At 38.8% G+C, this 17,003-nt stretch overlaps 1 protein-coding gene across 4 annotated transcripts in view; it reads left to right on the top strand.

The window, feature by feature from the left end:
- Nucleotides 1-17,003, top strand: part of ppp1r12a (protein phosphatase 1, regulatory subunit 12A) — a 47,307-nt gene that overhangs the window by 2,527 nt on the left and 27,777 nt on the right. For all 4 annotated transcript variants that reach the window (XM_032589320.1, XM_032589322.1, XM_032589321.1 and 1 more), the window contains exon 2: nucleotides 16,598-16,728. In XM_032589320.1, coding sequence (XP_032445211.1) covers nucleotides 16,598-16,728 — 131 coding nt within the window. The remainder of the gene's footprint in view (nucleotides 1-16,597; nucleotides 16,729-17,003) is intronic.

Here is a 17,003-nt window from a genome sequence, read left to right as displayed (position 1 = left end):
ATCCTGCAGTGCCAGACGTGTCCCCCTGCTTAAGCCAGTACATGTCAAGGCCCGTCTCAAGTTTGCTAGAGAGCATTTGGATGATCCAGAAGATGACTGGGAGAATATCATATGGTCAGATGAAACCACTTTTTGGTACAAACTCTACTCGTCGTGTTTGGAGGAGAGAGAATGCTGAGTTGCATCCAAAGAACACCATACCTACTGTGAAGCATGGGGGTGGAAACATCATGCTTTGGGGCTGTTTTTCTGCTAAGGGACCAGGACGACTGATCCGTGTAAAGGAAAGAATGAATGGGGCCATGTATCATCAAATTTTGAGTGAAAACCTCCTTCCATCAGCAAGGGCATTGAAGATGAAACGTGGCTGGGTCTTTCAGCATGACAATGATCCCAAACACACCGCCCGGGTAACGAAGGAGTGGCTTCGTAAGAAGCATTTCAAGGTCCTGGAGTGGCCTAGCCAGTCTCCAGATCTCAACCCCATAGAAAATCTTTGGAGGGAGTTGAAAGTCCGTGTTGCCCAGCGACAGCCCCAGAACATCACTGCTCTAGAGGAGATCTGCATGGAGGAATGGGCCAAAATACCAGCAACAGTGTGTGAAAACCTTGTGAAGACTTACAGAAAACGTTTGATCTCTGTCATTGCCAACAAAGGGTATATAACAAAGTATTGAGATGAACTTTTGTTATTGACTAAATACTTATTTTCCACCATATTTTGCAAATAAATTCATTAAAAATCAGACAATGTGATTTTCTGGATTTTTTTTTTCTCCTTTTGTCTCTCATAGTTGTGGTATATCTATGATGAAAATTACAGGCCTCTCATCTTTTTAAGTGGGAGAACTTACACAATTGGTGGCTGACTAAATACTTTTTTGCCCCACTGTATACATCCTAACAGGAATTGGATGAATAACAAATTCAGTTCTGAATGTATTAACTTTATCTGAGATTTCGAAAAATGTCAGCTTCTAAAGACAAATAACGAATTAGTTGGTGAACTGGATTACTGAATCCAGTGACAGGAATAAAACTGCAGCCGCAGAATCACAGCCAAGTTACAGCCGTGTTTGGTTTTAAGTTGTTGTTTAAAGTGTAGCTTGAGAAATTTTTAGATTACTGCATCATGCTTCTGCATATTGTTTTTCTGTTATGAGTCAACTAGTTTTTAATGTGAAAATTTGAAACCAGTAAGTTAGGCGTCAAAGAGATGTGGAGCATGGCTGGGAAATGCCTCATCAGTGCATCTGTAGATAATGCCACTACTTCAGTTTCATTTTTGTCTGTTTGTCACCTGCATGGTTGAGACAGAGAGGGAACCTGGGGATAGATTATTAGACTGTTACAGTGGAGAGACGGTTCTAGAATGTCTGAAAAAGATTCATTTCTCCTTATTTGTCAATAACTTAACTGAATTTTCCCAACGCTGCTCGTTTTAGCCCGGCTTGGCCAGCAGTCATTTTTCTGTGACATCAGGAGGTTCTTTACCATGTGATTCAAATCTTTTCAAGGCAAACAATGCAACACTTCTTATTTACAAGCTTTCTGGAGCCCTGCTGATCCAGTACTAATAATAGGGCAGCTATACTTTCGGTGCACATTTAGGGAATATTATGGTCTGCTTGGAGAGAGGAGATTTGTACAAATGGTGATTTTGGGTTGGAAATGGAATTTGAAGCATTCTGGACTTTCAAATGTTGGAACATAATCAACATATATTGCCTTCAGTATGCTGCGCTGATGGGTGTTTGCCTGGTTGCATTTGAAATAAACTTATAGTATTTAAGCAGCTACTGTAAATAATAAATGAAAACAGTTGTAGTTCTGGAATCAGTTTCTAATGATTCCTAATGAGTCCCCATTCTGAAGGAAAAGTGGAGTATCCAAGTTAAAATGATCTTGTATACAGAGGTTACTCATTACCATTGGTTGCTCGTGTCTAAGTGTTTAGTCTTAGCAAGAAGGTGTGAAGGTCATTAAGTTCAGAGGTTTCTGTTCTACTGTTGTAAAATCAGTTTTTTGATATGGATGCCTTTTAGTCTAAGCCGTGTTTTCTTTCACAGAATGTCTTTCTTTGTGTTTATTGATAGCTCTGGTTAGCATACAATTTTCATTGCTCTGAGTTTCTTATAATAAAACCTGGAATCAGCAAGGCCCCTGTTCAAACTCATCTGGTGGAAACATTGTTATTTGGACCTGTGTCCAGGGAAGAGCTGGAGCCAGGAACAATTTGCTGTTGACTCTTCCTGTCGAATGGTCTCTAGAAGTGAGAAGCTGATGACCTTTTAGTTGCACAGCAGAGCTTAACTGTCTGGATTTTGTGTGTTTTTTTAAATTTATTGACACACAGAAAAGATGAGCAAAACTTTGGCTGCGTTGTCGTAGTGATGCTCTTATTTATTGTTGCATGGTAAGACATTTGTAGGACATCCTTTGAAATGTTCTGACCTCTGTCTGCGTTTGTGTGCCATGTTCACAATGGCCTGCTCTACACTTGCAATATCTCTGCCATTCCTGGTGACCAGTTCAGGGTTAAAAATACCACCACCACAAGTTCTCCTAACTGGGTTTCAGGATATGATACTAAGTTTGGGTATGACTCAGTCTGCAGCATTGCTTTGCACTGCTGGCCTGGTGTCTTTTAGGCAGGAGGTTATGTCTGTGTCCAAATTGCAGACTTGCTGCAAGTGAAGGACATGTAAAGAAGCTGATGCATTGATTAATGCTAATATTTTCATCAATAAACTACAGATGTACAATGCCTTGCTAAAGTGCATACTTGTGAAGTGGAAGGAAAATAACATATTGGTTTTCAGTAGGGATGCACCAATCCACGTTTTTCACTTCTGATACAGATGTCTGAGGTTTAGTATCGGCCTGTGCTGATCCAATACAGAAAAACAGTGTTGAATTGACTTAAAACATTTTTTTAAGCACAGGTATACAGTACAGACCAAAAGTTTGGACACAACTGTGTGTCCAAACTTTTGGTCTGTACTCAGTTCTGTAAATGCGCTGAATTACACATTTATTTGGTAACTCTGCACCAGTACATCACACTTAAATACACCAATAGATTCACAGTCTTGGTCAAATATGTAAAAACAACAAATCTTTAATTTATTCAGTCAATTAGGAGTACAACAGCCAATGTAGAATAAACGATAGAGAAAGTGACAATAATAATAATTTGACTACTTTGGTTAAGCATGTAAAAATAAACTGGAACAAACCTTCTTTCAAATGGTTAAGAAAGTGCAATTAGTAAATTTGAATATAATGTAAAATAAATAATAAATCATGACATTACTCAGCACAAAGCATAGAACTAGACTGAATAGATTTGCCGTCATGGATCGAGCCCAGTGTCACTGATGCCAATCTAAAGTTTTGACAGCTGACCGATTATGGCATTGACCTGTCACAAAGAAAGCCATGAGAACTCTAACCCATCCTTCAAGAAATAAATATTATTTTCCTTTTACCTCCCAACTATACAATGCTTTGTTTCATCATAACGGTTTTCAGTAAATTACATCGAATTTTACCTTTTTAAAAGACAAAAAATTAAAGTGAGATGAATACTTTTGCAAGGCACTGTAGGTGGATAACTGAGAGGTTGTCCTGAGATATTCCAGATTACAGATATTTACTATTCCAACGGCTAAACTGGTCTTGGAGGGTAACATTCCAAGACCTGCTGTCCTACCCTGGGCATTCCTCACATGACGGTCGCTGGAAACCATAGCAAAGAGGGAGCACAGAAGACATTCCTCAGCTGTCACTTCTACCCCTCCTGTCTGGTCGTTCCCTCCGTCTCTCTGGCCGGCCTGAATTCTGCCCACTAAGCTCCACCGGCAAAGTGGAGGGAATGGAGGCGTGTTCCGTCACGTTCGAAAAATCTCCACACTGACCTACAGCTGAACTTTCCGACTGCAGTCATACACTTTGCTGATCCCAAAGACTAGGGTGTGTGTGTGAATGGGGGGGAGGCAGGGCTCAGCTAAGCTCAGCATGTTAGTTGGACATTACAATGCCTCTGTCTGTTGACATTACACACCCTCATTACAGCCTTAAAGTCTATGAACATTATCTTGCGCCGTTTCTATGACGACTGCTCGGAAGGTTACCAGTGACTCGTGTTGGTGGATTTGCATGGACCAAGTGGGAGTTGCATAACAGACTGTGCAGAGCGAGCGAGCGTCTGGCTGAGTGCTGCAGTTCCAAAAAAAGAATCAGCCTCACAAGTCGGTAATGGAAGCATTTCTGAGCATGTGGCTAACGATGATAAGATGGCTGTGTTTCTCCTGGTCCAGATGAGCATCAGTTATGTTAACACATTGCATAATTGTGAACGTTACTGCAGGCATGGCTCTGATATTCTTGGCTGTGCGTCCAGGCTTGCAGTTTGCCACTGAGAGGAGTAAAATAGAACGCCTTTGACGCGTCGCTGTCCTTTCAAAGCAGCACCACATCCTGTCATGAACCCCCCCCCCCCCCCCGCCCCCCGCATCCAGAGTCACCGCCTGAGGCTGAACATCCTTCTTTTTTAGCTGTAGATGAATACAGCTTAGTGACTGAAAGATGTCGTTTGCTGAAATTTGTCCGATATTCGACTCAACAACCTACACAAATTAGAGATCTGAAGAGTGTTGGATAAAGACTTCACAGTATTGCACATGTTCAGGATAAGGATGACATCTGCATTGTGCTACTGCATCATCTGGTTTGGTTCTGATCAGAGATCAGGATAAAAATGTTTATTTTCCTTTCAGTTAATGCGTCAATACTAATGACTCACAATTTGTGGCCGATATAAACTTATCAAATTTTTAGAAAGTTAAAACCAGATAAAGGTTAAAAGATTATATATATATTTATTTTTTCAATCATTGACATTTTTCCGTTTTTAAGGTGTCCTAATCCACAGATTAGACCTTAAAATAGCATCTCTAATATGAGCATTATGTAAAGTGCAGACTAACTGCACCATCTCATGATATATGATGATAGCAAAATCAACTTTTTTGAGAAGAACCCTTTGTTTAACTTTTATATGCTTAGTTTTTGTCATTGAGTAGATTTCTTTTCTGGAGATTTTCTTATTGGCTGACTCTTGTTCATGAAAACCATTAGTTCATCTCATAAATGTATAACAAATTGCTGAATAAATTAAGATGGAGTTTAATAATTCATAGTCTTGAATACAAACAGTCTAGATTTTATTCTTTGTCTGTCTCGAGGTTGGACAAAGAACAACTGAATTTCATTATATTTTGAGATTACTTTGTCTATACTTTCTTGACCTTTTTGATATTTTTTTTTATTCAGCTACCACTGCAAGATTAAGTATTTATCAGACAGCTTTACCACATTAATACTCTAAAAAAATAAATGAAGAAAAGTAGAAGTAACACATTTCCAAAAAGAGGAAGAACATTTGCTGGAATGGGAATGAAAGCTTCCACTCTCAAATAAGATGAATGTAATTCCCCCATTTAAATGTTGTAACCTGCTGTACAAGGCAGATGCTGCGCTGGATTCCAGTCTGAAAGAATCACGAGAGCCGGCTCCATGACTGAGAATGTTAATTTTAGAAACGGAGCCCAGCAGTATGTATATTTTACCTCTGTGTAATTGGCAGGTGTCTCCTTGTCAAGCTGGCCTTACTCACAGTTTCATTCCACTTCTTTGCCAACCCCATAATCAACATCAGGAAGTCTTTTTGGCATTTGCACACCAACACTTTGTAAACATGTCCGGTCATCTTGCTGATTGTGGCACATCAGTGCTTCCTTGCGCATCGTCTTGAGATTGTGTCCTACTTTAAATTGAAATTTTAATGCATTTGTAGATTTTGTAGAATCAGTGACTTGTATGTTACATTGCACTAAGTGGCTCTTAATATGTTTTAAAGCAGAACAGTGACTTTCATAGCAAATGTGTAGAAGAAGGACCTCCGGTCACTTGTTGACTATTGCGTGTGGCAGAAAACTGACTCTGCAAATCACCCTGAACACACCATCCCCATCTCTTCAGAAGATAAAGGGAAGCTGGCGAGAGTTGATGGGGAAGTCGGATTGGAGCTAAATAGAAGAGACTGCTGAAGAAAACCCATTTAAGGTTGCGAAGCACTTCGTCCCGGCGTAGAGTTTCACTTTCCACCAGATCAACGACCCTAAACACACATTCAGACACATGGAATGGTTCAGTTTCAAGGACATTCCTGTTAGAATGGCAGACAGTCCACATCTGTGCTGACTGACAATCTAATACAGGACTTTGAAATGCATAAGAGACGTTCTTCAATGAAAATGTGTGGATTTACAAAGCTGATAGAAGACTTGTTGCATTAATTGCAGCTACAGGCAGATGATTATGTGGCTTTTGACATTGAAGACAGCAGTGGAGCAAGCTGCAGAAGCGTGCTGCAGTGTTGCAGATTGTTGGCAGTCTGATGTGTTCTTTGGACTCTCATTCAGTGATTTAGTGACTTGACAGTCATGTTGTTTGTGTAAAATAAGTTTAGTATTCATGCAGCAGTAGTTGTTTTAGAAAGTATTGTTATGGTAATTAGCCATGTGTGACAGTAAACCCTGTTGCCACGTTTCTTTTTAATATGTCTTCATTGTTTTAACAATATCTTTATCACTACCCATAAAGGTGTGTTAAACATAAAAAGAATGTCCTGAATAGACTGAAGTTTGTTTAGATGAATGATAAATGATCTTTTTAGGTTCTTTAACCGTTTAATTACCAGCACTTGCTTTTCGTGCTGCCTCCATGTTTCCAAACGCAGCATGATATTGACCTGCTGTGAAATGTTTGCAGGATGACTTCAGCTTGTTTTTGTTCCTACCCTGTGGCACTGTGTGCCTGTCTTCCGCTAGAGCCAGGTCTTCTTGAAGCCATTCTGCTGTTGCTAGCTTGGCGGCAGTCGCATGTCTCACGCTGAGTGTGTTTTTATGAGCTGGTTTTTAAAGTGAAAACACCTGGACCCGGAGCTCACGAGTTGCTCATTGTCTTCCAGAGCTGCCAGCACAATTAAGGGAAAATGCACGTGTCCACTTGTTGTCGGTGGAAGTGCTTTTCCCCCCCACTCTTTAAAGCAGCTGCATCTTTTGCCAGCAAAAGGAGACACACAGGTAGCGCACAATTTGACAGAACATTTCTTCATCTCTTTTAAACTGTTGGTCATTGCTACACCTGCTGGATTTTAAAACCCAGTACTAGAAACAAATGTGGGTTTTACTCATGTCAAAGTGTGGGTGTTTTTTTAATATCTTCATTCCAACTTCATTTGCATGTCGTCGTAAGTCATATTGATAATATTTTAGATCATAATGCATATAAGAGACAAAGCTCAAATGTTTACCGTTAAGTTGGGAGGGAGGAAACTGAATGCATTGTATGACTGTAGTTTGCTCAGACAAAGACCTGCTTCCATGTTTTCTAGAGCATAAATGTGAGGTCACTGGGGTCAATCATGCTGTGAAGTTAACAGACTATAAAATTAATAATTAATGACCCAAAGCACTCAGGCTGCTGTACAGCACACTAAAAATTCAACAGCATGCAATCTGTATAAATTATGATCTCTATGTAGGGCGGAGGTGTTTATAGCTCGTTAGTTATGTTCCTTATATTGTCATGATCAAACTGAGTAGTTTATAGTTCTGTAAAGAGACTGCTAAAATGTTCAGAGAAAATAAATTTGACAAAGTTAAACGTACATTTAGCTAGAAGGAAAGCAAAATTAGGTGCTTTTAATTTCGGTGTTTTAAACTTGAGAAATATTACTTGCTGCTCATCTGCCCCTCGAAGGTGGTCAAGGTAGGAGGGGTCTGTGTTGGCGATTTTAGGCCAGAGAGGAACAGGAAGTGGCTGTTTATTTTTCTCATTTCCTCTTTGAGACTCTGCTTGTGAGCCTGCTTCTCCATTCCCTCAGCTTTAATCACTGACAGCAGCAGAACATGGACACTTGTAGTGGTTCACACATCTGTCTGCGCTCCCCGCCAAACAATGGTGCAGTTTCATCAGTTTATAGTTTTATTTTATTTTTTGGGATTGGGAACAAATTCATCACATTGTCCACTTGGTATTAATTTTTACACAAATGATTAATGAAGGGGAATGATCAGATTTCTTTTTTTTTTTAACAGAACAGTAACTATTTCTGCTGCTTCAAATAATTATTTTTTTCAAATATGTTAGAAACGTTATTTCTTTTAGCATAGACATAAGCAAAAATATAGGAAAAGCAAGTTTCGTTCACTAAATTTGCCTACCTGTTTCCAACATTCTGTTCCCCAGTGAGTTTTTCTGCCATTTTAATGAAAAACATGTGAAACTGTAGGATGTATTTTTTTTTAATTCAAACTGTACCACATAAAAATCTTGCTATGTCTTTTTTTACAAACATTCAGCCCATGCCTAAGAGAAACTGATCATCCTTATTTACATTTTTCCTCACTGCTTCATTCTTGAATTAGTTTTGCTTCTGTAACGTTATAAACATGTAATCCTTGCTGATGATCACTTGGAGTCCTGCGAAGCGAGCTCAGGTGTCCATTCCATCTATTTAACCTGCTGGGTTTTGATCTTGTTGGCATGAGGAGCGACGTAATGCCAGAGAAGGTTGTTGTGGTCTGGCTCTGTCAGTGAGTCTCCATCCCCTGTCTGCCGCTGCGGAAGCCAGCAAATAAGGGCTCTGTTAGTGAATACGTCAACAGAAGTTGTATCTGTGTGACTATTTGACCTCTCTCTCTCTCTGTCTCTCTCTCTCTCTCTCTCTCTCCCCTTTTGACCCCTCACATGGATACATAGTTGGCTCTGAAGCGGGGCTTTTGTTTGAGCCGCTGAGCGAAAGCCAAGATGAAATGTACAGTTAAAATCTTGCTGGCATTTTTTTCCCCCCCACTGGTCTTCTTTTTTTTCTTTTTGTCCATGGGAATCCCAGGGCCATATATGGTTGTCCTCGGTAGCAGCAGGAGTTGGAGTGCTGAAGGCAAAGGCTGCAGGGGTGTGTGTGTGTGTGTGAGAGAGAGTGTTTGTAGTTTGGCTCCATCTCCAAACAGAGCTTGTCTAGTTGAGGGACCCAGCTGGTCGCCTTGCAGCGCCCCCAGCCCCCTCCCCTCGTACCCTGTGGCCTCCCAAATCCTGCCAATTGCACAGGAGCTGCGAGTTCTTTGTCTCAGGAGTCGGTGCACTCACGCTTACAGATGTAGGCTTCACCACATCACCAATAAAACCTTTGTACTCTGATCACAGGAGGCCCAGTAATCCATATTTGTGTGTTTTTATTGCATTTTCAATTAAAAATGCTTGGCTCACCTTGATGGTGCTCAGAAATATGCAAACGCAGAGACATAATGCAGCCATACTTGCATGCAGGCTGTAAGAAGGAATTCCTTTTGTGGAAGTGACTGTGCGCCTCTGAGCCAATGACGTAGGCCGGGAGGTGGGGCCAGAGCACCGAGGCCTGAAGCCTCAAGACTAGGAGTATTACCGTACTTACCCTGGTATGCTAGTCCAGCTCCTTCTGACTGACTAGGTAGTTTTGGGGAAAGTAGCAGTACTACTCCAGGGGGTCGGGGGAACTAGTCTTTAATTTCTTTTTTTTGTAAACAGAAAGGTGACATTTCAAAAATAGGTATGCAGGATTAATTAGATTAAATTTATATATCCTCTTCCTCCTTTCTGACATGTTTATATACACATGAAGCTCATAGATTACTATCTGAATGATTATTTCCTCTAAACGTTTCAATCATAAATACGTTATCACAGCAGTTATAGTTGAGTATTGACTATTATAACCCTGAGTAAGAAATGCTGTTTACATGATACCATTCCACCCAAATGTCCTGCCAAACGTATAGCGTGCTGAAGATCTTAAAATGGAAAGGCAAGAACTATTCATAGGCCTGCAGAAAAAATAAAATGGTCATTATTCTAATTAAAATAAGGTTTTTTAAAATTTTAACTTATTTAGGTTTTGATCCATAGAATAAACCTCTAACTCAGGGGTCTCAAACTCCAGTCCTCAAGGGCCGCAGTCCTGCAACTTTTAGACGTGCCTCTGCTGCACCACCTGAATAGAATAATTAGGTCATTAAGATTCGGAGAACTGATCTACACAAGGAGGAGGTAATTAAGCCATTTCATTCCAGTGTTTTGTACCTGTGGCATATCTGAAAACTGTAGGACAGCGGCCCTCGAGGACTAGAGTTTGAGACCCCTGCTCTTACTGAAGTGATTTGTAAAAGTGGGAGTGCGTGAATGAAGGTAAATCTGCAGAATGTTTTCTGCCATCTCATTAAAACCACAGGAATAGTGTGGCATTGAATTTCTAGGTGTTAAAATTGCAGTTTATATAAATCTGCTGGATTGTAACTTCCCATTGTATAAAATGGTATTGATAATCATTAATCACAAAGCAACAGAATTTCTTTAACCAAATGTATTAGTTTTATATCATGTTTTTAAAGATAGTCCAAATGTGTTGTGGTTGTTAGAACTTTAATTCCAACTAAAATTTATCACAACAGTCATGAAGAAGACTCTGACCCTCTGTTAAAGATTTTCCCACAGCTTCCCCTTACATACAATATTTTTTTAAACTATTTTTTCAGTTTTATTTATTAAATGAAACAGAATAACTCGACATGCACCAATAGGAATTTTGTGTGGAAGTTGTGAACCCCACTTTTTCTAAAGCTTTGACTTGCTGTAGACATTTTTATCTTATCATGAGTCTTTTTAGGGCATTCCTATTATTATGAAAGTAATATTTTGACAGTTTTCTGAATCTTCTATTAGTAGTATGGCTAGCATTTCTAAAACATGAGTCTTTATTTCTAAAGTTGGCAAGTTTTAGGATATAAAAGTTGAAAGCTCCTCATATCTTTTTAAGTCCTGCTCTCTCACAACCTGGGTGACCCACTGGCATATTTTAGAAAACCGCTTCCTCTTTTTATAGCTTCTTAAAGCTTTATGCGTCCTCAAACTTCATTTTTAGATCCCTCGCTGATACTGAAAATGGGAAGTAAGCAATACCTACCAACGCTTGCTAGCATGTACTGCTTACCAGCTGCTTTCAGTGAAGGCAAAAGGTTCTTGACTCTTTATCTCTTATCAGGGCAGGTCGCGCTGTAAATCATCCGATCCGAACACGAGCCAATTTCTCAGTGAACTTTTAACAACAAACCCACCTAGACTTTATTTGGATGTAGATATTCCCAATGAATACTTTTTTCCTCCCTAGTTAAAAGTCATTTTTTAGTATCCATAACTCTGTTATTGGTGTTGTATAATGCTGATATGCAGTAAACCTTATCTTTGTTGTGTAATGCCAGTTATTAATGTCTTCTCTATAGTAATGACAGTGATTCTTTTAGATGGGTTTCTTCCAGCAGCAACATGAAGTGGCTGTTGCTGTAAAGAGAGAAGAAGAAGCTCCCACAAACCGCTATCTCTCTGAGCTTTAAGTTGAACATCTGAGGAAGCAGCTAGAGGAAGTCAAGGATGGGAGGGGTCTTCAAGTGTCTCCTTGATGTTAAATTTGGACTTCTGTTCACAAAGGCTTCCTAGATAATAAACCAAAAATAGCAATATTTAATATACGTGTCCTCTCACGTATATTAGAAGGAAAATCCTTAAAGTTGGCAAGATATGCTCCGTTTAACATTGGTCTGCTGTTTGTTTTTCTGTAGTTTGCTTAAAGAAATGCATTGTGAGCTTTCCATGGAACCTTGCTGTGTTTTAAAATGAGATTTTCTCTATTTATTTACATTTCTAATGTAATCAAACAAAACCTGAACCCATGCCCTCTCTTTGTGTTTTTTTTTTTTTTGGCTCTGCTGTAGTGCCAAACAACAACCCATTTGTCTGTTTGGTGCCCAGTGGAATGACGCTGTCCATTTTGTTATAAGGTTCTAGTGGACGACGCCACTTTAATTCCATCTTATTATTTTAGGATTATACAACTCCTTACGTACCTTCTGCATTTACCTGGTTCTGATCCACTCCATTCCAAGATAATCCCATGGCTGTGTCTGACATCAGTCAGATGCGAGAACTTTTAACTGATAAAGTATTAAAAATATGTGCACATCTCTATGTAAATCAGTGTTTTGTCTGGACTTTCAGGCCTCCAATACGATAAGTTTACAGAAAGTATGGTTGTAGTACAACTGGGTTATTTAAATAAAATAATAGCAAAATGGTAATAACTTGCATTTAAAAACACTTGTATATATCAAAATGCAGGATATTTTTAAAGTGCAATTAAAAAAAAACAAATGTGTTGAAACCTATCTGCATGTTTGTTTGCACATTTTCCAAAATTTGAACATGAAATTACTTTATAATTGCATTTCTGACTTTATTTTGCTGCTGCATTGATAAGCACCCTGTATGCACCCTAATGGACTAGCAGGGCTGTTTTCAGAGGCTGATCACACAGCCCACATTAAACTGTATCGACCAATTAAATGGAGCTTCCTGTGTCCATTGATTTGGCGTAGTGCTTCATTGTATTTTTGCTGTTGCACCAACTTCCCAGAAGTGTCAGTTTCCATTATGTACGGGCTTTTTTTTTTTTAATCAGATCCAGCGGCGGGAACGCAGCTTGTTTGTCTCACTAAGTGACAACATCAATTATGGTGCATTTAATGCTCTGTATGCTTGGGAGTTTCAGCTAATTTTTCCTTTTTATGTGCTCTGTTTTTGTTTTGTTTTTTTGTTGTTTTTTTTAATAAAGGATTAATAAATAGATCCAATTTAAACATAACAGAGTAGTATGACTAATTATTTCATTTACATTCAGGAGGAAACGCTTTTCTCCAGCTGTGTGGTTCAGCACTCCCCCCTCACTGCTCATCAGCTGACTGAGTCGAGGCTATTACACTTTTACATGACATTTAAAACCATTTTGTTTTTGGTTTTAAAAAAAAAAACAACAACCTATAAATGATAATTTTAAACTCTGTTTAAAAGATATTCTTCCTGCTTTCTCTTGCGTACACTGGTATGTTTAAAGCTGGCTTGCCTTCTCGTCTCCTCCTCTCTGAATGACACCACCCAAACAGGTTTAAAGCATTACGTATGTAGGAAGAGGACTTGCGTCACGTTTGATGTATGCAGGCTTAGCACAGGTCTTTCAGTGGCTGAGTTGATTGGCTAATGAGAATCCCTGTATGAATTCAATTAATTACCTGGATACCCTTTTATTTAGTGTGTGATGACTGTCTGCTGCTTGGTATTGAATGCTTGATTAGGTCTGTTCAGTATGCAAAAATGTGTGCTGCCTCCATGCATTACTATTTGTAGGAAAATATTCACATTGCAGGCTTTTAGATGTGATGTTTGAAAATGTTCCCTTCAGGCTACGACACCAAGCTTTATTGTCAACCACAAAACACGACAGCCATTAAGGAATTAGAATGGTAGCTGCCTGGAGCAGTCCTCACAGGAAGGCCTCTGACGCATCTAAGGGACGTTCGCCATCATCAATGGCCGCCTAAACAGGCTTGTTTCTATTTTTTGACGAGGAAGAAGACAGAATTCTGCGACCGTGATTGCATATTTTCATCTTGCCTCATAAAAACGGGCTTCTGCTAATATACAAGCTTTCTCAAGCGTGTAGAAAGACAAACATACAGTGTAAACGTCCCCTATGATCATAATCTGCATAGATAATCCCCCTTAAATTCTCAAATACAAACTGAAACACATTGTGACAAGTTGAAGGGGAATAAGGAGAGACTTTGGTGATTTTCTTTGTTATGGGTAATTATTAATGGAAATGTAAAAGTGAAAACTCAGACGGCACTAATGGGTGATGTAACACTATTCACTATGCAGAGAATTAATGTTTTTCTTTTTTCTTTTCCTTTACCGTCTTGGCTGCTGTTGAACACTTATGTTTCAGTACAGGTTACCTGTTCCAAATCAAATTACATTAGAGAACGCACACACATAGCACAGGAATAATAGTCACGTAAAAAGGTATCTGCCCTTTTGTTGTTTTTTTTTGGAGTAACACTTAAGAGTTTCAGATGATCAAATGTTAATATCAGACTTAATACCAGCTTGTGTAAAGACAAACTAGTTTTCAAATGAGGATTACATTTAGAGTTAAAAGCTAACCAAACCACCGTGGGAGAATAATCACCCACCCACCATACTTTTTGAAAGAGCAGTAATCTATTTCTTGCTTTTGTTGGTTTTCATTGAGTTTCACTAATTTCAGGGACATCTGTGTGGAAAGTGTTACAAAGCTCTGGAGAATGCATGGAAAAGTATTGCCTCTTTCCAGGCGTGCCTTGCTAACTAACAAAATTACCCAAGGAGCAGATTGACGACTCGGTGGTCCAAAAGGAACACAGAGCAACATCTAAAAGCACTTCTCACATGCCTTAGCAAGAATAATTCAAGAACGAGAATCCTTCCCGTTTTAAAGACCAAAACCACTCCAGACCCAACAAACGTTTGTCATGTGGGAAAATATTTTGCCGACTTATGAGACAAAAGTGGAACTTTTTGGCAGGTGTCTATTGCTGCACCTGGTGTAAAGCCAACTCAAATTTTCAGAATAACACCTTAATACTGACTTTTAATGATGGTGGTGGTAGTTTAATGGTGTGGGACTTTTGCTCAATTATTGAACAATTTGCTGCTCTTTACCAGAAACCATGAAGAAAAATATCTGTTCAACAGTTGTTGGTTTTTTGTTTGTTTGTTTTTTTACAGAGTTTTGATATTTTTGGATATTCTTATCTGAAATCAATAAAGACCACCAGGATTTGTTGTTTTATAGTTGTAGAATTGTAACAGTACAATGTGCAGTGAATTGGAGGTCTTGCCTCTATTTGGAAGGCTACTTCAACTTTTATTAATTAATCATCACTTTCTGTTTTATAACAAAGAAAAAAAACTGCTTAAAATCCAAAACGTACAGTCTGTGAAAAATTCCCCCTGTGAATTACAGCTTTCTCTCTTTTAGGAACCGATCGCCTACGTACAGCCGGACCATATAAATGAATCTCAATTATATCATGCACATCAAACACAAATAGACGGTTACTGTCAGATAAGCGCAGCGAGGCTTTTAATGCTTCAGAGCCAGGAGAGTGCTTCCAAAACGGTCCAAATTTGGACAAGGATTCCACTCAGATAGTAGTGTGCCCTGAACAGGAGGCCGGCATGCGTTCATGTGTGTCTGTTTCTCTTGTGGATGCTTATGTTGTCATAGCAACTCGAGAAGAGAGGCACATGGTCCAGAGTGCAGTTAAGGGGTCATGGGTTGGAGGCGTTTGTTTAATTTTTCTTTTGTATTTTTTTTTATCACTGTTTATTATTGTTGTTCTTAAAAGTAAATCGCAGCTAACTGTATCTTTGACCTAAGGTATTTTAATTGAAAGGGATTTCTTTGTACAAAATAAAAATTTTACAGTTTTTTTTTTTTTTTTTTTCTGTTTTTGGAACTCCACCAGTACAGAAAACGTGCATTTAAGAAAAACAAAAACTACATTTTTCAAAACATAACACTGTTTGTATATTTTTTTTCAAACCAGTGTAAAATCACCAATCTTTTTCCATCCAGCATTTCACAGTCCTTACCAGTTAATGAAATGTACGTCAGAATCTCAAGCCTGCTCACTCTTTGTGCAAATTCTTAGTCATCATAACGCCTCCGTCATGATTTAAATCAGTCTTAAATTAGAACTCCCACACTTGCTGGTTTTTTAAAATTTATTTCTCGTGGGCATCACTTGTGTTGTCACTGTCAGCTTGGTTTGTGGGTGGTGTTAGTTAGGACACGGTTCGAACAGCACTGCTGTCTAATTTGAGATGGTTTTCACAGATTTCATTTTCATTCAAAGGAAACATTTGTGCATTTTGCTTCCAGGGGTGACAAAGTGGTTTACGTGTAGCTTTTAATCGAATGAACGGAGCTGTTTTGGTAGAGATTTTAGTGGTTTTACTTTTCTTTTTTTTTTTTTTTCAGGTTACTTAAACATTCTGTTTCTCCACATGAAAACATCTGCTGGGCAATGTACTTTAACATGTTCATAAGATCCAATAAATAATCAGGCAAATATTCAAAATCTATTATACTAATTAAAATTTGTTGGAGCCAATACATTAATGAAAAGTGCAATTATTGAGTAAATGAATGAGTTGGTGTCATTTATATTTATATTTGAATTGATAATTATAAAACTTAATTTTTAGAACTGATCTGGATGAAACTACCTGAATCTCTGGGACAAAATGTTTGGCTATCATTTATAGCTGACTTATTTCACTTTCCCCCTTCTCTTCATAAATTATCAGTATATAAACACAACACGTCAACGGCTGTATCAGCCAGCGTAGCGTTACACTCTGCGGTATTTCAAGCTCCCCTGCTATGTGCAGGCATTTTGGTTAAAGCTCCAGCTGCCTAAATTCCTCAACAGTTCTGGACACACAACGATCCATAAGCAGGACTCAAATGCTCTTTCCCCACTGTCATAAACTTGCGTCGTAGTGTGTGTGTGTGTGGAGAAGTTTGTGGTCTCATTCTGCTCCCGTTTTCTTTTAGGCTTGCATAGATGACAACATTGACATGGTGACATTCCTGGTGGAACACGGAGCCAGCGTCAACCAGCCTGACAATGAGGGATGGATCCCCCTCCATGCTGCAGCTTCTTGTGGATACCTAGACATAGCAGAGTAAGTCTCTCTTTTTTTTTTTTTTTTCTTTCTTTCTTTCTTGGAAACATTATCAGCTTCATCAGATTTGAGTTCTGCTTACTCATCCTTTACATCCTGTCTTGTTTTTACACTGAATGCTGCACTCTTTAATCTAAAGATCAAACAAAAATGGATGACTGGTTGGACCCATGAATTCAGTTTGAGCCTGTTTATTTTACTATTTTCTTTGCCATGTTGTCTGATTTTTATGAAACTTCCTTAACACTACTAAAACACACAGAACAAAACAGCTA

The sequence above is a fragment of the Xiphophorus hellerii genome, chromosome 17 (genome assembly GCF_003331165.1).
Source record: "Xiphophorus hellerii strain 12219 chromosome 17, Xiphophorus_hellerii-4.1, whole genome shotgun sequence".
Classification (NCBI taxonomy): domain Eukaryota; kingdom Metazoa; phylum Chordata; class Actinopteri; order Cyprinodontiformes; family Poeciliidae; genus Xiphophorus; species Xiphophorus hellerii.
Note: the sequence above shows the minus strand (reverse complement) of the source record. Positions and strands in the feature narration are given on the sequence as shown.